This window comes from Zootermopsis nevadensis, unplaced genomic scaffold, assembly GCF_977971745.1.
Source record: "Zootermopsis nevadensis isolate Lab colony 2312 unplaced genomic scaffold, Znev_1.0 Znev_ptg000045l, whole genome shotgun sequence".
In the NCBI taxonomy this organism is placed as follows: Eukaryota; Metazoa; Arthropoda; class Insecta; order Blattodea; family Termopsidae; genus Zootermopsis; species Zootermopsis nevadensis.
In genome coordinates this window covers 87,667-113,281 of record NW_028259177.1, presented here as the reverse complement: position 1 = coordinate 113,281, position 25,615 = coordinate 87,667, and the positions used below count along the sequence as shown (strand labels likewise).

The window sequence follows — 25,615 nt, the reverse complement described above, 5'->3', positions numbered from 1 at the left end:
TTGGTTTATATTAATTTATATAACGACTATGTATCATCTATGACAACTTACTATAACTGGAGAATTAAAAACAACGTGGGAGAAGGAAGGATGCCTATATTAACATTTCAAGGGCTAGAATAATATTGAAACCATCGACACATAAAAGTTGCTCCCGATTACGATGACAATTCTGGGTAATAACCTTCCAATAAGACATCAGTTAAGTAGCCCTAAACTTAATTAGTCACAAGTTCAACCAGCTTGATTTTATTTGACTTCATCAAGACAATTCACAACTTAAAGATGACTATTTTTTTATATGCTGCGCCGTGGGTTCTGGTACGATTTTACCGACATTTCTGAGGTGCTTGCTACTTCATCATCAGGGCGATGTGTAAGCCGCGAGCGGTTTATTCGCCGCCTTAAGAACCTGAAATCTCACCAAATACATAAATGGCCTACTTAACGAATGCGTTCCAATCTTTAACAGATCACCGTCAGTATCCCGTATTAAAGCTAATTTGTCTGTCAGTAGAACAGTGTAATTAATCTTTTAGCTTGTGTGTCATGCAAATAAATTATGTGTTTCCTGAAAAGAAAATTCAATAAACTTCAGATAGTTAAACTTGTGACTATCAACTGTAGTGTTCGAAAATGAGCCGATATGACTATTCTTTCGAGACGTGAAGTTATTTCGTCTTACCATGCAGAAACCATGACTTTTAAGTCAAGAAACTGGATCTTATCCAGTTATTTTGTGCATAAATCATAACAGGATATTGGAATTCCACTCGAATAAAATCTCCAAGCACAGTAATATCTTTATAATACCACCATTAGTTTAATCCTTGATCACAAGAAGGCACTAGTATTGCTTCTTCAAAAAAGAGTTAATGATGATCTTACAACCGCAGGCCCATACATAATTCATTGCAAAAATATAAAAAAAATGATATAAAACCCCTTCCCAATGATTCAGGTCGCAACGTAGAATTATCCCAGAGAGGACTAGGCTATAAAAAGAATAACACGATACACAACAATTAACTGGATTCTGCCTGCAGTTTGCAAGCACCTTCACGCTGCATAGGTTAATCAACGTTAAGACATTTTACACCTGATGATGCAGCTCTTGCTGACCACAAGAATACTGGATTCATTAACAAAATTAATGTATGTCGAGTGAGGTTTTTCTCTTCTCTTATTTCCATTTATATATTATCGATTTTATTTATCCATTCGCATATAAATTTACAAGTATTTTCGTACATACCTTTATTCCACAGCATTGTTATAATTTATAATTCTCCTCTAAGCTACATTCTCCTTAAGAATAAGCCACTCATGGACCAGATGATGGAGACAACTAACATCTCTTAAACAATATTTTTTTTTAATAATAATATTAATATATTTGGTTTAGAACTATATACAGAGATCTGTGGCCGCCTAACACCAGCTTAAACGATATAAACTGCTATCAGACTACAAGGCACAACTACCCGGAAGACAGCAAGTCATTTTCTACCTAGCATTCTTCCCTCCTCTCTTGCTTTAGAACGTTTCAATAAAATTCTAAAATATCTTCTTTGTGTCCACATAGAGAGAGACTTCCTCTGTAAAACTTTTTCTTCAACCCTTTCAGTCTTCAAATACCAGTTTTAAACCATGCTAAACAAAGACGGCTGTCTACTGGGTTGTAGCGCCGCGTAGCCATCTTCATATTCCCCGCCGTGAGTACTTCAAATCGTACATGTTAAACAACTCCTATTCACTGTACAGCAAACTGCTTATGCTTCCATAGCCCATACATGGGTTAGCTCGCGTGACAAATTCGATCTGCAGGTTATACGAGAACAGATATGTCTTGAAAAGCAAAATGTATTGAAGAAAGTTCTTGTGAGCGTGTTTTGTGTCACTTCTAAAATATTTTGGACATTACTACGAAGTTTGAATGAATGAATAAGCCCTGGTCTGCGATCCAGCAAGTCAATCATTGCAAGAAGTTTACAACGGCTATGGAGGAGGTTGTTCTCCAAATATGGCCAACATTGTGTTCAAGCAATTAGTTACTAGATCTTTTCTTGTTTTATCTCTCGCGCTAAGAACCACTAGATATATCTACTTTGAACAATTACGATATTCAACAATATCAGAGAAAATATCTTAACTTTTATTTTGTTATTAAAATACTTGTCAGCTGCTAATGTTGTCTGCAGGGACTTGGACATATTCCATACGAAAATTGTTACACTTAATTACATCCTACAATAATCTAACTTACTTTATTTATCTACATTTTTACTACAAATATACCAATGTATTTAGTAGCAATTTTACTTTGTGTATGGACGTCCTCTGCACTCATGTATTTTATAGTCCCTATTTCTATATTTATTATTTTGTTCGTGTGTTCGTCTCTGTTCTGTATCTGTAATTGGCCTTCTGGATGTTGGTATAGCACACTAATAATAAAGAATTGAATTTAATTAAATCAATTATTGTAACATATCGGTTGTTCTGGAAAATACATGCAAACAACTAAAGGGAATTTCTGTGTAAGTGCCGAACTCGTTATGAAGATAATTGATTCATATTCAGAAAATTTCAGAAGATTTATGGCGACAAGGAAAACAAACACAGCAAACGCCAGGTGTTGATCAAATTCCGGGAGAAATGAACGAAGTATGGGATAAAATATTACACTGTGAAATTAAATTATAATTATTTATTAATAAGCCATGGTCAGAAGCCTTCAGATCTAATTTACATTTCACTGTGAGCTCCACAATTCTGTTCCCTGTTAATCCTGTTCTGGGCTGTGACGAGGTACGGACTGGATTTAAGTGAGTTAAGTCGCGGACAGTTGTGGGTACAGTAGCAAAGCATCCGAGTTCCAAATTAGGACAATTTCTTAACCACCTGAGCGACTATCAGGTATCAATCAGCGATAAATCTGTCCACGTATGTTTACATTCAGTATTATCGCTTGCAAACACGAGCGCGTGCTCATTAGACTGGAAGTAATCTGTTTACGCCCACATCGAGCGGTTTATATGATAATTTGTTACTAACTTTTTCAAATATTGTTTTTAATTTCCTCTAGAAATAACATTAGCGCTGACAAATTGAGCAGTTTATAAAAGCTACGTTCTTGTTGAATCGTGGTTATTTACATACGGACCATCTTGACTTGAAGTGAGCTGACCGCTCCTTAACTTTCTAAATACAAACACGGAAACTTGTAATAAGCACTTCTGCGCCTGACCCAGTATGCCAATGCTAGAAATTACTAATAATTCGAATAGCTTACACGAATCAGCTGCTTAGGTAATTTTTATTTACGAGAATTCTTCTCTCAGCTAAGAGAAGATCACGAATTGTAAGGGATCGAGAACAAGGAGAATATTTTGAACAAAGAGAGATGATATGACAGGAAGCTGCGAAAAATTACATAAACAGGTTCTTCATAAAATATAAGAGTCATGAAATGAAGAATGAGATGGTCAGAGCATGAAGGAAAATGAACATTTAAATGTTTTAAGCGCAGACTGGAGGGTGAGGGTGGTAGTGCTAGTGGTATTAGTAGCAGTAGTAGCAGTAGTAGCAGTAGTAATGGTAGTATTTTATTCATCTTAAATAAGGTGAGACAATGTGGATGGAATTTATATGGTTCATGACAGAAAAAAGGCGAGCTCAGACGGACAGGTATCCTAACTTGAGGTTTTCGTGGTTTTCCTCAGAACTCAATATATTTATTTTAATTATACGCCAAGGAATTTACCTACCATATCCGTCCCAATTCATCCGCATATACAAATATTCTCTCATGCTCCTCTGTACAACCTACGCAGTTATTAACACATTGTTAAACAAATGAAAGTAGTGAAACTCGAGAAATGCAAGCAGTGTTTTAGTTAAATTTCTTATGACAGCTGTCGTAGATTCCCGAGGTGTAGCTGGTAGGATGAAGTTGAAATTCATCTTGAATAAAAAATGTAAGCAATATAATGGGATATAAATTGCTTGCAACAGATTAAAACGGAGGACCATTGTGCTTTGGTAATGGAATAGGCCTATACGATATCAAGAAACTTCATGCTTAGAGAGCTATGGAATTCTTGCCACAGAATAAATGATTTATTCATTCAACAAAGGAAGCAGGTTACGAGAAAAACCTGTTGAAGCTGGTTCAGGACACAGTCAAGTAGCGTGACTTTTGTGGTGACGGTGATGAACTATCAGGCTAGGTAACAACACAGAATTTACAGAGCAGCTTATGACTGTTGAATACTAAGGCAATGCATCACTCAAGAAGTTTAGTTTCTTATGTTGGTTGCTGATAAGTTACTGAGTCTCTGACGTGTAAACTTATAATGAGTTAATACATACAAGATGCTTTATCCTAATTAATATTGACAGAGCTCTATCAGAAATATTTTACCACATCACTGATATTTTTACAAACACGGCTGGCTACAAAGCAATTATATGTGATAAGTCTGAACCTCTACCAGAAAGTAACCCAATCATCATGGGAGATACAGACGCACATGGGAAGATAGTATTACAGTGAATATTAAATAAACAGTGAATGAAGATGTGTATTGGATTCGTGTGGTTAAGGAAAAGTCCGGTGATGGGCGGCCGTGAACACCGAAATTAACTTACTAATTCAATGGAACAAAAGAAGACGGATTTCCTTGCTAGCTTTAGAAGAAAGTCTATGCTCCACGGTGTTAGTTCATTTTCTCTAATAATAATTAGGCTCTTTTCTCTTATGATGAGATGGACATTTAACACACATGGCGAGATAAAAATAATGGACCGAGGGTATGATAATGTGCTGCTTGATCAACGTTATTACATACCTCATGGGTTGGTGATTTATAAAAGTGGAGGAACGGTGGACTACCACAACTCTCACTTTAAGTCACATGAGTTTGATCCTGAGTCTATGTGAGAAGAAGCCAGCGTCTAACCGCCTGACCCATAGCACAGCATTTTATATGAGAGAAATATCAGCGAGAAATTTTTTAACTGGCTGAGTCAGTAATACTTTGCTGGATGGAGTTAATTGTTTTGGTTTTTAAAAGAGAAATAATTTGTAATGATGGGTCTAGCATAAATTTCTTGGTGTTAGAGAAGTTGATACTTCAAGTTGTAACACCAGACAGCTTAATTTCATATAGCTACTGGGTTAAAACAAATCACTTAAGTTCGGATAAATGTTGAAGTGTAAAATTCTTGTCTGAGATCAAATAAGATACAGGCATTTTAAGTAGTGTGGTGTGACACCCGATCTGGATCTGGCTGGTGTTTGTAACAAAATAAGGCACCCAGCGTTTCTAATGATAAAAATATTTATTTAATTTAAAATAAAGTTGTCAGAACTACGTAGTAAAATATGCTAATAAGCACCAAGTAATTCTAAATTATATTCCTTCGTGTTATGAGTTTTATAAACTAGAAAGGTGCTTGAAACTATGCATTGCCCTGGGCAAAGACGACGAGAAAATTATTTCAGACACAGACAAACTCTTTCCTTTCCAACAAATAAATATTTAAGCAGCAGCAGCTGTATTTATTTACAAAAAATGGCGGAATCATACAAAGGAGACCCAAGTTCGAGTTCAGATCCGTCTATGGTAATTTGTGCATTTATTTATTCCTTGGAAAAATGAGGGATTAGTCAACCTGCACTGCAACATGAATTATTAATTAAAGAATGATTCCGATAAAATTAGGTATGTTACACTTATGTACACACGCAGACACACGCCAGTATTATTGTATCGATGTATATTAAGTTGATTTCACAGTACAAATATCATGCACATATCAATATGTTGGTTCTATAACAAGGAAAGCTATTCTAAGAACTAGTTCAAATAACGCAGGTTCAAATAAACAAAACTCTTCCAAAAACAATAGAAGTGTGACAAGAGAATGCTTGTATTGATTATTCTCTTATTTTAGGAAATTCTAATTGGACGTATATCTACAATGGTTTCATTCACACTTAGTTGTGATTTTGACTTCATCTTTTACTTATACAGTAAAACCCCTCTAGTTGGACACCCCTCTATATTGGACACTTTTAATTGGAACCGGCAGATATCCTATAATTTTACATGTCCACAATACCCTATATCTTGGACACCCCCTTTATCCTGGAACTTGGTCACCCCTTTTGTTGTAAGTTGGACAGGTGCATGCATGCACTTGGCTTTAATGGTTTTATGGGAACCGTTTACAGTTGGTATTTTGTTATATTAAATTTCTGACTGATGAATGCCTTCTACCTGAGGATTAGCTTATGGTTGAAGGTGTGAGACATTGAGCACATCATTGGAATGCAGTGAAAGTGTATAGTTATTTCTTTGTTAAACCCTTCACTGGACTACAGTAGGTATTGCTGGTACAATTTTAACTTTGTCAGTACAGTACAACCCCACTATAACGCGGGGGACGGGTAAAACCGCGTTATAGAGAAATCGCGTTATTACGGGAGTGCATCAGAAAAATCGGTACAAGTACTGGACGTACTGTACGGTACGTACAGTATTGATAGACTATCGCCATTTAAGAGTATACATACTTATTTAACTATGTTACGATTGATTTTTACGGAAAAAGTAATAAATAATTAATTTGGCTTGCATTTTAATATAATTTTGAATTCTGTGTGAAGGATAATTGATGAACTTTTTTTCTTTTTTGCTGCACTATGGGGGACATGAGGTACCCGTGTTAAATCTGGAATCGCGGTATAGCGAACCGCGTTATAGAGGGGTTGTACTGTACTGTGCTTGCAACTGAGTTAAACAGTGTTAACAGAAATTACAGTAGTTAGATTATGTAAGTAAATAGATTACATTGTCGGCAAACGTAAAGTATTGGTGCCCTTCCCTTTCAGCTTATCCATGCAAGTTTAATTTAGTGAAAACAAAATTTGTAAAAATTTAATTTACACTTTTGATTTTTCTTATCAATAATTTCCTTTTTGGGAAGGGCTCCATAATACTTTACAATTTCCACAATTTGAAAGGATTATTCCCTCTATCCTGGACACCTCTGTAAGTTGGACACATTGTCGTGGAACCGCAAGTGTCCAAGTTAGAGAGGTTTTACTGTATATTTATAAATATAATTTCCTTCATCCCTTACTTATTTGTCTATATAGTTGTTGTTTAATGCTCTTCAGCTTGCTTCCACACTTTTGTTCTTACAAATGTATTTTTCCTCAAAATTATGTCATAACAATATGTGCACAATTAATTTTAGTGCAATAACTTTTCCACGCAAAGTGCAGGAAAATATGTTACAAGATCTTACATCCCCACATGTAAGTAGTCCATGAACCTTTCTTTATATTTTAATGCAGTAGTATATGAATTATCTATCTAGCAGAAAATATAGCAACTTAGGTAATTACAAGACAATACCGTCAATTTGCTGACACAAAACGACAAAGGCGTTGTAAATTACATACAACGAGTTAAAGTTGCGTAGAACTAGTAGGAACAGTGTCTGACCTCCCTTATTAAATGAATAAGATAATTTAAATGTGAAGTGACCAAGTAAAATTTCCGTGACAGCTAGTTATAATATCAAATAAATGAAGTGAACCGATGCTGACTCTGCTCCTCCTCCGGTCCATTTGCTACCATTTATGAACCATCAGCTCATCCGGTCCACCTAATACTCGCTGACTCGGTTGTTCGTGTATTCTACGCCCCGAGATATTCGTGGGGAAACCAAGGAACATTGAAGGCAGTTGAACATAACAATGAATTAAATTAAATCCCAATCAAATTTGAAGTTAAACAAACAAAATGAATTTAATGTGAAAAATTGATAAAAAGGCAAGAATTACAAAAAAAAAAGAAAACTGTGTTACAAAACAAGAATACAATTAATCTTTCGGAAGATAATATTAAAGTTACACAAACATACGCCCAAGTGTGTCCATACTTGATGGCAGCCACACCTTCAACATCCAAGAAAAAACATTCTCCATTTAAAACAGAATACTACGTAAGGCCCCCCTTTAAAAATATGAATGTTTGTAGGCGCAGTTGGCTACCTACAACCCCCCCCCCCCCAAAATCAACAGTCAAATCATTAATTTATTGTTCAGACTGAAGGAACATTGACACTTTAGAGCCGAAGTTCGTGTAAACAGTATTTAAGAATTCAGTACGTAAGACAAAGAAAACTCAACTCTTTATCATTATAAAAATCAAGTAATTAATGCTGTTTAAGGAAATAATCGCTGTTTACATTAGAATAATATATAAAACACAATACAAACTGAAGCAATTGACTGTTGAATCAGACGGAGCTTATAGTTACCATTGGTATCTTAGGGTTTGAACATATACATGAAACTGATGTAAATGAAAGCATTATAACACTGGTATACATTTCTGTGGTTCATCAAATCATGAGGGCCTAAGCTACAGCTCAGTTTTTTAGTCCGGCAATAACACTATAGCAGATGCATGAATTGTACTGCATAAATTTTAAGATTTTCTATAGAATATTTTTTAATGATTTCCCAAAGGAGATACGTTACATCAGAAATTATTCAGGCGTTAAACTGATAGCCTACGGATTAAACGGCCGAGTTTTAATTCCTGTCAGGGACAGAAACTTTACACTTACTGAACACATCCAGAGTTGTTCTGGCATCCACTCAACCATACGTGAAAGTGGAGACTGGTTTTTTTTTTATTTTAGGGGAAAAGCGGTTGAAGCATGAGACAGACAACTTACCTCTATATTCAGCTAATCCTTGGCTATTTTTGCCTTCTATCCTCACCCTATGTAGGCTCAGAAGTAGGTGTAAAGACATTGCAAAATTTCATGCACAGGCAGGAAATTTCCTGATATTATTCCAATCTTTAATGGCCCTTGGGTTTTACAGACGTAGTCGGGATCTTAAAGAAATAGGGTTTTTGTGTGTGGATTGGATTTATCTGGATCAAGAAAGGAACCAGTAGCTGGCTACCTATTTTAAAAAGCAACAAACCTTCTGTAAGACTTGAGGTTCTCACAGCGCTGAGTATGAAGATTTCTGTCTTCTGGGTTATTGCGCTGTGTAGTCTGGTCGATGTGAACCAACGTTTCAGAGGTCATACTGCCTCCGTCATCAGGGCGATGATGACGGAGGCAGTATGACCTCTGAAACGTTGGTTAACATCGACCAGACTACACAGCCCAATAACCCAGAAGACAGAAATCTTCAACAAACCTTCTGTTTCTATAAACATATTTCTAGACTAGATGAGCAACTGTCAGTTCCTGAAGAAGGACTCTGATCCATGGAGATGTTTAGCTCTCGGACTCATTCCCCGCCTTTCAGAAGCCTTCGTCACCGTGACCCCAACTTGACATTTCTTTTTGTCTTCCGGAAACTGGATATTTTTGTGCTAAAGATAATATCTCAGATAGGGCTATAAATTATTTTAGGAAGCGAAAAGCGACACGCACTTGTCCTGCAAGCTTGGAAGTAGCTACTTTTGCTACCTGACACATCATATCATGTTGCCACTCCATCTAAACCGGTTGATTTATCTGCAGTGCCCTGCAATCTGACACTCAGCATAGCCCACATATAGCCTGTGTCCTTTAATCAAAATACATAATCACCTTCTCCTCTTTACTTCCTACTTTTTCTTGTTTTTATCATTTTCACTGCCCTCTTTTATCCAACGTATGAGAGCAGTCACTTATACTTTGTATTCCAACGGTACCAGATTCTAATCACTTAACCGGTTAACTGGCATCCCATCTGAGCTTTCCGTGATTTTTCTCAGTCCTTCCAGGTGAAGACTCAAATATTATCGTTATCGCTTTCTATCTGATGACATCGTAAATACTGAAGACTAAATAGGTCAGGTTAATAAAATAGAAAAGTTATATTTCATGGTAATATTCGTAGTAAATTTAAACACGACAAGGAGAATAAAAAAGTTCACACATTATTTTCAAAATGGGAGAGGCTGCATTCACCACGTACAAATAACCCCATAACGGACACCCAGATATTGTTACATATCAGCAACGATTCATCAATTTATTGGCGCATCTGCACGTCTTATTTAGGGGTTGCGCGTCTGATGGACCAATAACAACCAATAATGTAATTTAAAATGCAGGCCCTAAAACAATTCTCAGATCAGGTTTTGGAAACCACATCTGCAGAACCGAGACTGGTGGCTAATGAATTTCAGTTTGGACAGTGTCACTACTTGTTCGATCTGTATGCAGGGATCATGTGACTGTTTGCAAGTGTTAACATGTGACGATGACAAATCGATTACTGAATCTTCATAGCGAGGGGAACCAGTTTTGTCCAACTGCATGCTCGGTCGCCTTGGACGTGGTTAGGGGGCGGTGAGCGGCAGAGACAAGAAGTTATATCGTCCCCGAACTTTCAACAGTAAAAACAAATCGAAAACTTGCTTAACATATGTTTAATTATAATTTTTAAATCGACCTGTTTCTCGTCTGTGTCAGGGAAAAGAATTATGGAGAATTAAATATTCGTCGTCTCGAATGTTTTGTAGCCTGTGACGTGTACGTTTTTACGTGTTAAATTCTGGTTAGTAAAATGCATTGAATCAGTGCACACTGGCAGACATAACATAAGATAAGATAAGATATGGTTTTTATTAAATAAGATTTAATAACTATGATTCCTGTAATAATATTTTGAATTTCCCGCTGAATTTAACAGAGCATTCTCTAGTGATAATGCGACAACGGAGAAATATAGGATTTTATATATATAAGAAATCGGAAATCAGTAGGTAGTAGAATGGGCTATACCCGACCTAATCTAAACTTAAATTCATCTTCCAGACCAGCTATAAGTAAAATACTGTAAATGTCACATATAAAATTAATCTCCACATTTTAACAGATGATAAATTTTCAAAGTTTTCTGGTTTCGCACAAACAAGTTTCGAAGGGCTGTGTGTCCAGAATACGTAAAGAGGTAAAATATTTAGTGATTTTTAGTTCCTGCATAGCCCACGATAAATCTAGGGACGGTTCTTGAGATTTTACACAGATTTACGTTGGCGAGAAATTTCCTGCGTTTTATTTTGCACAGTTTTATCACTGGTAGTACAAGATCAAACATACCAATACCTCATACATAAATTTGTACAATATCCTTTTTACATAATATCACATTATAGTAAGGTCATTCCACCAAGTTTCCCTGTATCTCTGCAGACAGAAATATGATAAATTACTTCAAATGTTTATCATTTTTACTTGTACTTATTCAATACGTTTTATATTAAGGAATATGTAAGGACTGTGGTCGTGAAAACCTGGTGTTAGGCGGCCACAGATCGCTGTATAGAGTACTCAACCAAATATATATTCACACAGTCACATAACGTCATGCTTTTGACACTAATAGCAGGTGAGAAGAATCAGACATAAGTTATATGTGTCTGAGACAAGGCAATCCATTATAAACGTTTCACAAGGAATGCTTTAAGTTAATGGAGAATACTTGCACACATATTTTAATGTTAGACTGCATTGTCTAATAAATGCAGAGAATACTGTTGGTGTCGTCACCACAATACCAGACAAAATCTACGGCATAGGTACCTAAAAATCCTTCGGAAATGTGGCAAAATTAAATGACTACGAATAATAATAATTAATCAGAGTCACATTAAATACGAAATTAATAGCACAGAAAATTCATGGAATGCTTGCTAATGTCCAGTTAAGAACTTACAAACATGGAGAAAGTGCGAAACGTTTAGGTTGAAAACAGATAGAATTTATGTTAACGGAAATCATGGATCACTGAATTTATAATTGAGTAAGTAACGTTAATTAACGTCCTCAACATTCAGACTAAGACTTAAAATAAACGTCAGGGACTAAAATCCCTTCCATAACACTAAAACGTATTCAAAGCTACGACAAACTCTAAATCCTGGTTCAACGATCCTTATTTTCAGGCTAATTTTAACAAATTCAATTATAAAACTAGAGCAAGGACATATACCTGGCTAGCCAAATGCTGAAATTCTTGTCGGACAGTGAACAAGAACATAGTTCGTTTTGCTATAAAGATATGGAAATGGCTCCAAGTAACAAATGGTATGCAAGACAAGTATTCACAGAACAAGCCATTACAATAACGCAAAGGGATTATGAAAAATAGCATACAACTGCACAAGATTATACGCAATATATAATATTAATGATATACGTGGAATAAGTCCTACATAAAAAAGCTATGAATAATACGCAAAGCGTCTTGCCAAAACTAGTCATCAAAACGGTACTTTATCAATGATATCTAGAACAATATCTTTCACCGAAATCGATAACATTTCGAAGTCTTTACTGAACTGCAACAAACACATCGTATGTGATTTTTAGGCTCTCAAGGCGGTGAAACATGTGGATTGTGTTCTTCTGGGTTGTAACATCGTGTAGTATTATAGGTGTTATTAACATCTGGAAGGAAAGTTTCTAACCATTTACGAGACTACATGGCGCCTAAGTCCAAGTTATTGATGTTCAACCTCAATACACACTATGAGACATACCTCAGACAAAAAGAACTCCTCCATACCAAAACACATCTAGTAGTGCCACAGAATTTAACAAAATTTAAAACGTTTTAGTGATCAAAACAGTTTATCACAAACACTTCATATTTTAAAAAGTAGCCTGTTGATTAACAAGAATTATCGTAATTCTTGTTTTTTCTTAAAATGTGTGCAATAACTACGTAGACACATCGATCCTGAAGATGGAAGCATGAGTACGAAACACTTAAGTGGCCAGTGTAAAAAGTGACAGGTAAACAAACATAAGGCATCTAAAAAATATACAGCGGAATGCTGCACTACAGGAATGATTATAAATATGATCAAGTTTTGGGACATGCTTTATATTTTAAGTTTCTTGGGTTCCATTTATATTTTGTTTAAGATGACAATAAGAAAAAATTCCTTAGATTTCAAAATCTGTGAGACAATACAACGAACGTTAAGGAATAAAACCATATCGGGCACCGAATTCATTGTACCACAATTTTACTACAATTAACAACAAATCTGTGGTGTTACGAAAAACATTATTTTACTGCGGGAGAACTTTAGACGTCTTTGCCTTAGTACGTAACTGACTATTTCATTGTATCAAAGAATGTAAAATATATTATACTGTTATATAAGACGGGGTTCACTTCATCCTTTTATAAGGACACATTCGCAACGCACTTCCTTCATTTTGTTTAATGTTTTACCTGTACTTCTTTTCCGTAATATTACAGAAATACGAAACAACAAGAAACTTGAAGATGTGAGATTAAATCTTCATTGCAACACAAGTTCCAATCCATAACGGATGCTGGGCGGTGGCCGGTAAAAGGAACAGGTTATTAAGACAGAATAAGCAAATTAACTTACGTGCTTTTGTTAATTGTAAGATAATGAACTTGTAGGGAAGAGAAAAAATGAAAATTAAGGGGAAATTCAAGCTGATCTAATTGCCGAATGCAAATTGCTCTTCTTGTTTCCTGAGGGCTGTAAATTAGCAGATAACTGGAGAAAATCGATGCAACTGGTTTCGTTTCTTCAAGCATATTTGTTGAGTGGTTCTTTGACACACAGTACCAACAGCAGAGTTCCCTAATCAGGACGTAAGCGAAGACTTCGTCAAAGTGCCCTGATTCAAATTATGTTAAATTAAATTAATGAGATTTAAAGTTCTCTCTCCGGTTACTATGAAGATGGCTGTCTTCTGAGCTGTTGCACCGTGTGGTCTGTTGGGAGTTTAGCGATGTTTCAGAGTTTCTTCCTGCCGCTATCATTAGGGAGATAAGTAATTCTACCAGACTACACAGCGCAACAACCCACAAGACAGACTTCGTTTCATGGCGGGATTCGAACAATAGACGCTATCGTGAGACAACTAAGAAGTCTGATATTCTTTTCGTCGGTCTCTTAACAACACCAAACATATTCACATTCGACAATATGACCGCTTTTGGCCACTCCTGATCACGGTGGAACGATTATTTTAACTTTTTAATGAAATGTTTAAAAAAAACATAACGTAAGGTTACACTTTCAAGTACATCAGGGCAGAAAAAGAGAATATCCTTTGTGCAATGTAATGCAATAGCCACAAAAACGTTTACGTGGTACACAACACAAAAACTCGCGTCTAGACTGCGTTTTGTTCCCATCCGGAACGCTGTTGAAGAATGATCTTCATGTAATCAAGTTTATATCCAACAATTCTGCAAGGACAATATTAACTATATATAGTAGTGTCATTCTTGAAAAGACGATAGTCGTTTATCTGATAAAGAATTTCTCGCCTATTTATGGGCCACGAAGTTTTATTACCGTGTTTACAAATGCCTATGATTCGATCACATCCGAGCCAGCTTACCACTCAACAACCTTACATCTATTTTAGTATTATCCTCACATCTACGCATGTCTGGCAACAGTTATATTAGAAAAAAATGAAAAATATAAATTATATGAACTACTACTCATTTACACCTGTCACGTGTTCTTTCGTCTTTTCAGAACTGACAATACTGTAACACGTCGAACATGGCACCGCACTGACAGATTTCATCAAAGAATGATGATCAAAGGACAGAAAACTAGTGACATTTATGGAAGAATGTCGCTTCAATACGGTGATAACGACAGGAGCCGAAGAAACGTTAATGAACCATGAAAGAACTCAAAAGAGGACCGGACTATTATTAATGTGCGCTATCGGTGGCCATCGCCGGTGCGTTGTTGATCCGTAAGAACCGAAGAATCTGTACGGATGAAATGTAAGTTTAAATGAGTATTAATCGTAGCATCTAGGAGTGCAATAACGTAAAATTTGAGATTTTCACGTCGGTCAGAATGACGATGTTCTTCAGGGCTCTAACGCCATGTAGACTCGCATGTAGATATAAACGTTTAGGAGGAAAACACTGTCTCCATATTTCAGGGCTGAATGCTTAAGATCAACCAAAAACTTATTGTGACGTAATGAGAAACTTGTGAACCAAAGGTATTTGTATGTACTGTGTAATTATACTGTTAAAACTCATAATAAAATTGCCTTTAACTTTTACTTGTCTTCATATATTTTCATTTGTACTTATGTATCTTGTTTACTTAGTCAAGACTGAGGTGTTACCTTCAGTTTGTGGCACTCTGTAATTGTACAAAGTGCTATGAAGATTACATCTGTAATAGTGGCAGTATAAATCTGCAATTCTGCCAACAATATCAGGCCATACAATTTACTTTATACAGAATGTGAAATCTCAACAACATAATGTTAGTTGCTAGCTTAGAATTTATGTTTATGATGTTACTTAATTTATAAATAATCATTAGTTCGCTCGATCATGTTTTTGTCCAATTAATCTGTACATCGCAGTTGAAAAAAATGACATCAATACAAGTTATACACAGGTCATGCTACTCTCAAACCCTATAATTAAATTACGCTTGAGAATAAATCTTATCATTAGCAAGGTATTTAGTGCAATTTATAGATCAGATCACGCGTCAGCCACTGTTATTAGGCGAAACGTACAAATACAAATAATCAGTCGTCATTTAAACTGACACCCCAACTCCTTAATTATATTTATAACAGAGATAACATACGATCTTTTTGAAATCTTAATCAATGCCGTAGATTCTAAAGCACAAGTTTATTTCTGTAAATTCAAAACCGTATTATTAAACCATGAAATATTCTACAAGGAAGTTATTCTAAATATAAATTCCAAGGCCCTCTATTTGAAACCACGCTATTTTCTCAACAACCAACGAAAGAAAAAATGAAAGAACAGATAATAACAATTAAAATTAACGGCTAAAACTTGTGATAATTTTTTTCTTAATGGTAGTAACAGTGAAAACTACATTTATGATATTGTAACGCAGTTATCTCTTTTTTGAATATGATGTTGATGTCTTTATGAAATCTACTACGAACAGCTTAAAGTGTTTAAGGTGTCAAAATAAACAAGAACGCATGTGCAAATAGTGTATTCAATATGGTCTCTACTTCTCCAAAACTTGTTTAACCACGTGTATAGAAATCATTAGTACACGCTTACTACATTTTAGTTTCGAAAGGAAAGAAGCTAATTTTTCTCGTAAACCTACCTTAATAATACAAAAATAGTATGTAACCATTAGAATATTGACGGAGATACGCAGAGGCATACATTATATCTAGAGCCTTGTATTGATTTTCAATCGAGATTCGAGGTCGATCTTTCTAGACAAATTGTGAAATACAGACAGGAAGCGGTAACTTGAAAGACTTAATAAAGTGGTCGTGTTGTGACAAAGTGACACATATAACAGTAAAGACCGACAACGGTTATACGGAAATAGCAAAATTAACACCAATGTATAAAGGGAAGAGCAGACACTTTGAGAATAGGGTGGAGAAGAAAATATTTGGACCTAAGAGACAGAGGAATGAAACAAACTAAAGATTTTGGAGCTTCGTAATTTCTACTCTTAAAAAATATCATTACGATGATCAAACCGGGAACGGTAATTAGTGAAACATGATAAGATCTGAAGAACAGTACAAACCTGTAATGAGTACACTTCAAGTGAAAATACCAAGGCATAGATGGGGCAGAGTATTAAAGAAACTCTTAAGGATAGAAGAATGGGGGTGGACTAGATTCAACTGACTCACGTCAGGGTCCACTGACGCGCTATTGTGAACACAACAACAAACCTTCCGATCCAATAAAGAGCAGATTTTTTGACCTAAGTAAAGATTATCAGTCTTTAAAAATGACCATATGAACAAAAATTACTCTTCTCCATGGCTTTAAGTATCACAAACAAGCGGTAATGTATCGCACATTTTTCATACTCCGTAATTCTTACACCAGTTCATCGGAACTGTAAGTACAAGGAGGACAACTTACACTAGGGGTTGAGCGTTAATGTTAACCGTGTTAGTCAAATTAGCCCGGGTTATACTTTCAATGTTACGTAAGTAACATTCCACTAATTTATTTATAACATGGAGTCAGAATCGGGCAGGTCAGCGAGACGAGTAGTGTTACGATGAGAACAGTGGGATCTCGAATTAAAAAGAATGTCCACGGTTCGAAGCCTCTCTTGAAAATCTTAGAAATACTTAACTGTTAAAGAAATTTTCGGTTCTTTATGGAACCCAAATGTTTACTTCGGTGATAGCGAGGGCCCTCTACTGGACCCTGTGTTCAGACAGTCAAATAAAATCATCGCCTTAATGATGGACACAAAAGGCACTTCTAATACATCAGAAAACTACTATCAGACTATACGGCACAACATCCCAGAAGACAGTCAACTTAATCCTCGCCGCCGTGAGAACCTGACATCTCACCAATTTTCTTTTGTTTTATTTTTTATTCTCTTTAGTACTTTCACCGTATATTTTTTCACGATTTCGTTCGTTATTCCTTTCTTTATTTTTATCTTTTATTTATCTGTAATCCTGGGGTCTGGGGTTCGATTCCCGGCGGTGCCCGAATTTATAACTTGTGTTGGGCAAGGCCGTGGTCTAGGCAACACGGAGTTTTCCTCCGGGGGCTTCCCCGGTTTCTCCGTGGCATCCCAACAATTACTCCGTTCACACACAGAAGAAGGCAATGGCAAACCACTTCTGGATCATCTGCCAAGAACGTATATGAACAGGTCCCAGTCCGAGAAAAGGATGGAAGGATCCTGTTCATATGGACCTGTCGTCAGACAGAACACCAAATAATAATAACAATATCTTACTTTAAATCTGCTCTCTTTTATGTATTCATTTTCCTCTTTTTATAGTTTTCGCCCTGATAACAAATTCTGAGATACTGACTTATAAGATTCCACGGCATTCACCTCCATCTACTGCCGAGGTTAAGAATGCGTGGAGCTATACTTCCACTGTCCCATACGTTTGCATGGCGTTGTAATCTGTTAATCACCAGACACAAGTTTACCTTCACCGATTTCTTTCATATCCTTTCCGCTTCATCAATGATTATAACTGGACGCTAACACATTTGAAACAACCTTCAAAGAAATCTAGATCAATCACGAACGCTTCCTTCTTGATATGTGCTCTTCACTCCATCGTATTCGAATTTATTTATATATTTTGCCCTTACATTTTGTATTTTGTCATACAATTATACTTCCGTTACTTTCTTCGAAGGCACATGGAAAAAAACCAGTTGCAAAATATTGTAAGAGTATTTCATTGGTATTCGCCTAAAAAGACTAACGAAAAACAGCACAAATCTCGGTCAAGAGAGCTGGTTTTTCAGACAGGAATCGAACGAAACGCGGAACCCTTGAGCTAACCTATAAGGTATTTGCCTGTGTGAGCCATAAATTCGTCCTCTAAGCAAGTATCAGGCAAAGCCTCGTTTCCACATGACGTAATGAAGACCTAGAACGCGTTGCATGGCCACAGTAATTACCACACACACGGGCACGGACCCGTCCGTCAAGCAGCTACGCCTCTTCAGGAGTCATGGTCCAATGTTGCGCCATATTTATAACTGCATAATATTAGACGTATCGAATACAGTTATTCAGCTGATCAAGACATTTCGTTCTATCAAGCAACTCATCGTCCTGATGAAGGAGGCAGCAAGGATCTCTGAAACGTTGGTAAATTTCTACCAGAATACAAGGCGTAACAACACAAAAGACAGCCATCCTCGGACTTACCACCGTGAAAACCTCAAATATATTCGAAAGATTAGTTACTAGGTGTATAAAAACTCTCAATGCATACAACATGTCTCTCCTAACTTCTTAATTTAATGACAATGTAAATATTAGAGGTCCAAATCGGCCTCATATACAAATGGTACCGGGGCCCTATTTCCTCCGTCGTAGCAGAGCTACTGAAGAGTGTAGATGATCACTCGCCTGCATCTAGGGTAAAAGTTAAAAATAATGTTGTCTCTGATGCTAAATTGAGCTCCACAATGTATGGACATATGAGAGGTGGAGGTATAAATCCACGCATACTTAACCACAGATATAGATGGAAAATTTGAGATAAAAAATTAGTGGAGCGTTACCTCTATTCCCCACATACGCCCTCATAGTGCTTAATTATGTACTTTTCTCAATCTCTTCGTAATTTTCTTTCTTAAGTAGTCCTACAAATAATATCTTCAGCACTGTCATCGAACACCTTCTACCTGTGTTCTTCACATATGGCATGAGACACCCACCGTTGCAATTGTGACTCGTAAAAACGCTTTCGCTATCCGTATTTTCGCATATCCGCATTTTTACTTTAGTATCATGAAGAGCATCAATAACCTATCCGCGGCCACGATAGAAATTGCCGCGCCGGTCCACTGACTTCCTAGCACCGTTTCCCTGACTCCACCATTTTTATTCCAGGGACTACAAAATAAAGGCTCTCATAGAGTGTCACTCTGAAAATCCACGGAAATGTTGTACGTTTCTCGTTTTAAGCGTTTTCGATATACGCGGCAATTCGTAGGAAAGCAACCCCGGCGTATAACGAGAGCTTTGTAGTTATATATTTAAATCCTTACGTTTTCGGTAAGACACGAGAGAATAAGGGATACTAAACTATAAGGTAGTAATTATTTTCCTGGTTTAATACATTATTCGTTTTCGTAAACGTAATTTGGTTTGTTACTATCGTTCACAAATTTTTCGAGTTTTCCACATTTTCGTAAGGTCTGCATTATGGTGATGAGATATTAAAAATTTCCAAGCACTATTCGCCAACATTCCTCACTGGAAGCGCATAAAGCCAGGTCTTCCAGATGAAAAAATTCTGTGCGCCGTACAGTCGTGATCGATAAATAATGTAAGTTCCCAGAAGGAGTCATCACACTTGTTGGAGTGCTGTGATTAAAATATTGCAGAAACAACGCCAAGAGCTTGCATAACACGCAGTCCTGGACATCAGTCAAGTTGACTTATTTGGTAGTGTTGCAAGTACAAAAGAACACTCCGGGCTAAAAACCAGTCCGGCTCCACTGCTTCAACGGACCTGGTTCAGTGTTGCCGAAGGCTGCCAGTTTTGATACAACTGTTTCTCAAGCTTCCTCAGTTCCTGGTTATGATTCATACTCAGTTATTTTGCAGGGATGTATCAACAGGTAATTTTATGTAGCGTCGAAACGCCATAGAATAGGTAACTAAGAATGTGATAGCAGAACCCAAAGATTCAACATCACCAATATTAAAACACGCTTTTTCGCATTGTCGTGAGCTATTTCCATCATCCTCATAAACCATCATAAATTTATTCTCCCATCTCTTTCTCGGACTTCCTTGCTGTGTAGTATTCTAATTTTCTAAGTTAAGTGTCCAAAGCATTTTTCTGACATGTTTAATAAAAAAATTCACCCTAAAAGCAACTAGAAAAATGCCTTGAATATCCTCAATCCTCATGGCCCTGATGATGGAGACATTAAACATCCCTGAAACGTCGGCCACTTTCTATGATACTACACGACCCATCATCACAGAAGACGGTCATCTTCCGATTGACAAAGCTCTTTGGGGACTGATTTAATAGGCATATTTTCCCTTTGCTTAACGAACCTGTCCCAGTTTGTTCGGGCTTATTACATTTCCTTTCTGCAAATATTTACACAGTCGCTTCTTCCTCTGCGTAAGTTGCAGCTGACTGAGAAGTAAGCAAATAAATGTTCGAGCGATCTCAGATTTGCAGAGGGCGTGTCCAGTTACTCATCTCAGTTCTCTTCTCCGCATAACGCTGAGGGCAACTGTCAGACGGCCCCCCCCCCCTTACGTCATCCTTGTGTTTTTTCCGATACTTTCCTCAGACATAGCGCTATACTAATTCCCATTTATTTTATTTAAGTGTCTGCCGTTGGCTTAGTAAAATCCGTCTCACCAGTCTTGGTTTCTTTCGAAACCCATTAATTATTTCTTAAAAATCTTTACAGACAAAAAAAAGAACTCATTGCCGATTTAGGCGATTGCCTAATTAACGAGCTAACTGGCCATCTCTCTACCTTGTTAACTACCTACGTGACAAACAAATCATCTACTGACTGATTAACGGACAAATCAGTAACTGTCTTGTAACTGAGTAACAGGGTAGCGCAGGTTAGCTTATTAATTATCGACATATTTTAAAATTCTGTCACAACAATTGCCTAATGATAGGAAAACCACGGATAATTTCTATCACAATGAAGTCCCGGTTTAAATAGGGCATAACTCTAAAATAAACAAAGTTATGGATTTGAAACGAAGAATACCATATTGGTGTAAAATTAAACTATGTATTTGTACTTTAGCCTTATATTTTTTATAAGCGCTCAATTTTACTGCCGCGATTGAATTTCAGATTTATAATTTCTTTGGGCCTAATAATGATTCGACTACAAAAGTGTTTTTTCTCTACTTTTTCGTTGCCTTATTCCTCCCAGGCAATGTACCCTCTTCATCAGACTGTCCTCAACTCTAGTTCTCCCTCAGAACAAAAGACCAAGTCCCGTATTGTCCCTGCACTTAAATATCACGTCATCAAAATACAGCGAGTGTAGATTAATCTTTACGGTTTCTTAACTTTAGCAACAGATTGGAGTGAGATCTGGGCTTCAAGCTATAGTCCCGCTCCTTCGTGAAATCGAACCCATGTCATCCAATAGACGGCGTCTCAGTATTCGCTAAGACATTCCGGTACTCATCTGGTAGGACTTTTTAAAGTTGTATATAATAAGAAAGCACGGCTTTGCCCCAACAGGTTCAGAAAAACAGAGACGAAATTACAAAGGGTATACATTGCGTCGCGTATGGCAACGGGTTGGTCACATTTACAAATACGTTTTGAAGCGACTACTTTAGATACAAGGAAGTCGTTAAAATGACTACGCCAAGAGCTTTTACTGGGCTGGAACAGAAGATCTACTTCACCGGCGGGAAAGAAAGGGATTGTGTAAACAGGGAAAGGCATGAAGTGGCAAAGAAAAAGTTCATAGCTTGAGAACCAATAAACAACTCGTTTGTAAATAAACTGCACACAAAAGAAATAGAAAGCTTTACTTTTGAAGTGATGTGCAAAAATATTTACACTTGAACTGCGAAATTTTTACAAATATGGGCTGGATTTTAACTGGTTCACCAGTGGCAGGATCCTGTGAACTTCGGATTATATAATAGACGAAATTTCTTGAACTGCTAGGAGAAACACAGTTATATAACGCTGGCTCGCAATTTAGGTATGCTACAGGAAAATGTTTATTTTATCGTGAAAAGAAATTTACTTCTGTAACTTCATGCCGACCGAAAAAATATCCCCGAACAATTCTATTGTTACGATGAGCATGAATCTATCAAACGCCTCTGTAAATACTAAACGTATGTCTGATTTCAACAGCGGGTTCAGAGAATCAATTATTTCTCACTACGCGGAATTGCGATCCTCAGAGATGCACTGTTTGCTATTTGTTGCTCGTTAAGGACACTACCCGTTGTACGGCACTCGACCTCCATTTTTGTTTAAACACTTGGGTAAGTTTATTGCTAATAAAGACTTAAACGTAAAGAAGAGCAAACTAGAAAGATGAATGCAAGAAAACCATTACCTGAGCAATAAGCTATTAACGTCCGGGTAAAACACTATTGAGGACGGCCCACCATTTACAGATACGATGTACCGCTACTTGATAACGTGTTCTTCGTTCACAAAGTGTGGACGAAGAAAGAAGCGAACTGAATGATTCAAGAAAGAATATGGAATAAAAAGGAAATAAAAGAGAAAGAAGAAAAGATGATAAGAGAAAAATATATCCTCGATCTCCCAAGTGTTGTACAATAGAAGTATCTAGATTAGAAAAACAATGGATCAGAGGCAGGGCAGTTAACGATTGATCTGATCATTATAATTAAACCTGAGTAAAACAAAGCAGCTGAACTCACCGTCCGGTAATGAAGAAACACATCTCGGCGTTTTGATGGACATTCCAACAAACTGCAACCAAACACAACCATCTGTTACAAACGACAACATCCTTGCACATAAAAGATAAAACAAGACGTTACAGTTTACACATGGTAACATAACTGCGATGATTTCTAGGGGAAAAAACTCCAAGTTCACAGACTTAAACATATCTATCTACTTGTTTCTCTTCAGGAACCATGCACTGCGTTCACACATTTTGAAAGACCCAGATCTTCAGTCGACCCTTTCAGTACATAAAATACGTGTAGTGTCCTTAAGCCTACGCAAAATGCCTAGAAGGTGTACGACAATTATCTCTTTACCGTTCGTTTCTTTCTTCCGTATCCATTGCATCTTTTATTCACGTCCTATTTATATCTAATTCTTCTTCTTCTTCTCTATCTTTCAATATTCCTCTACTTCTTTTTATCCATCCAAGATTTCTGTTCTCTGTTTCTTAGATTGTTTCTGTGCTTATTTCTGTTTCCTCGTCTTCCTCCCGGTCTTCTTTAACCCCTTCATTTGCCTTTGAATATCTCTTTTAGCGTATAACCAACTATGAACGGTAATTATCACGTCAATATTCTAATAGTTGTGAATAAATAAAATCCAGAAATAATTTCACTAAGGTGTTAAAAATGTAACGCAAGTAAATTAAGTGACACATTAAGATAAAAGCTAATCAATGAAAATAAATATTTTTATTATTGAAAAATATAAACATCATTTCAAAGCGTTAGGAATTAAATTTAAGCAACATGCTCTGATACGGAGAAGAAATCGAGATCATTTACATTCACCAATCACTAATACAGAAATTGTGGTCTCTGGAGTTAAATTAATTTACAGAGTCAAGTCTTTCTACACCTTTTAGCTATTAGCACCGCCTTGCCGTCGAACGGTTTCCATACAATTAAATGTGTTGTGATCATGGCTGGAAGCCAGCCAATACGCCTCTTCCCCTAAACAAATTTCTAGACGTCCCGTGGTATCAGTATTGGCCACGGCCGTCTTACAGATACAGGGCGGATCTGACTACAAGATACTCAAAGCTGTCACACAAGTAAACACTGAAACCGCTGAAGTTATTACAGCAGGGAAATTTGTAATTCTTATTAGACAGCTCAGTGAAGTTTATAGCTGAGTACTCTTAACAAAAGGCTAAGCATAAAATACGATATACAAATATTAAAAGCAATCGACAGCACATGCAGATGATCAGTACCTGTTAGATGAATCAAAGGATAAATTACAAAATACGATACAAGATTAAAAATAAAATCACAATCAAAATTAAATCTATTGGAAAGCACAACAACAACAACAACAACACCTGAGCAGCGCAATTTATGTTAGACAACAATATTTTTCAAAAATAAGTACAATTTAAATACCCATATTTTCGTTAAATTATCTCAGATCTCAGAAATTATACAGGCTTGGAAATATAATACGATCTTACAATAAAATTTATGACATTGAATATAAATTTCTGCAAACAAACTGGAACAAAAATAATAACACATTACATATAGTTAAATAATTTTTGAAATGTGGTGGTGAGGACTTGGTATTTAAGAACATGAAGACGGGAAGCAGCACAGATTAAACTTCTATGATCTTGACTGAACGTTATAAGACTAAATTACTAACGAAATACAGATATTAAAGAAAAAAAACATTGTTGTTGTTTGAATGCGTTTTGCCAACTACGGTAGAGAATTGCCCATACAACAGCATACTCCCTAATTCTATTATTATTGTACCCCAATCTACGCTTAAGTTTTCCAGAATACTTCTTTAAAATGCTGCGTGTTCGCTGATTCGACTAGCCTACTCTTATTGATTAAGCCTATAACTAATCGTTTAACAACGCATTTCACCAACTTCATGGTACAGGTCCTTTCTCTCGCAAAGCTAATAGTCATTTCAGCCCGTTAATTTATTTATCTTTTTGTTTATAGAACGCAAATATCTACCACCGTATCCAATCCTAAACTAGCTGACTGCCGATGACAATCAAGGTTTTCACGGCGATGAGTATGAAGATGGATGTCTCCTGGGATTTAACACCGTCTAATCTGGTAGATACCGACCGACGATTCACGTCTTCACATCCATTTTAATATTATCCTCCAATCTTCGTCCGGTTCTACCAAGTGGCTTGTTCATGTAAAGCTTGAACCCGTTGCAGTGGAGAACTAGAGCAGTCAGTGATCCTGGCGAAACTCTGGCGGTCTCAGTGCGCTCATTCGGCACCTGTCATCTGAAGTCAAGGAGAACCTGTCGGTCGGCTGAGAATCTGAGACACTGACCTGGCTTAAACCGGGCCGGGAACAAAAGTGAAAGCATCCTATCGCCATTCCGGGCCTCGTGAGGTGCACGAGTGCAGAACCCGGTCGGCGTCGCAGAAATTCATCCCTAAATCCAACCAAGGTAACATGTTGCTTTTGACGGTTTGTAAACCTGATTACTGGCCAATACGCCTTGATGCGTTACGTCTTAAAATTCTATATGTAATAAATATCAAATACCATAAAACGCAAAGAATGAAAAATAAAACAATATATGGGTTGGAAGACAAATGGAATGAAGACTTAAGAATGAATAACAT

At 36.7% G+C, this 25,615-nt stretch overlaps 1 protein-coding gene across 5 annotated transcripts in view; it reads right to left on the bottom strand.

The window, feature by feature from the left end:
- Nucleotides 1–25,615, bottom strand: part of LOC147871589 (dynactin subunit 1-like) — a 235,193-nt gene that overhangs the window by 153,984 nt on the left and 55,594 nt on the right. For all 5 annotated transcript variants that reach the window (XM_087360510.1, XM_087360509.1, XM_087360515.1 and 2 more), the window contains one exon: nucleotides 22,977–23,028. In XM_087360510.1, the coding sequence (XP_087216636.1) occupies nucleotides 22,977–22,999 (23 nt within the window). In that variant the 5' untranslated portion in view covers nucleotides 23,000–23,028. Of the gene's footprint in view, nucleotides 1–22,976; nucleotides 23,029–25,615 lie in introns of those variants that run through there.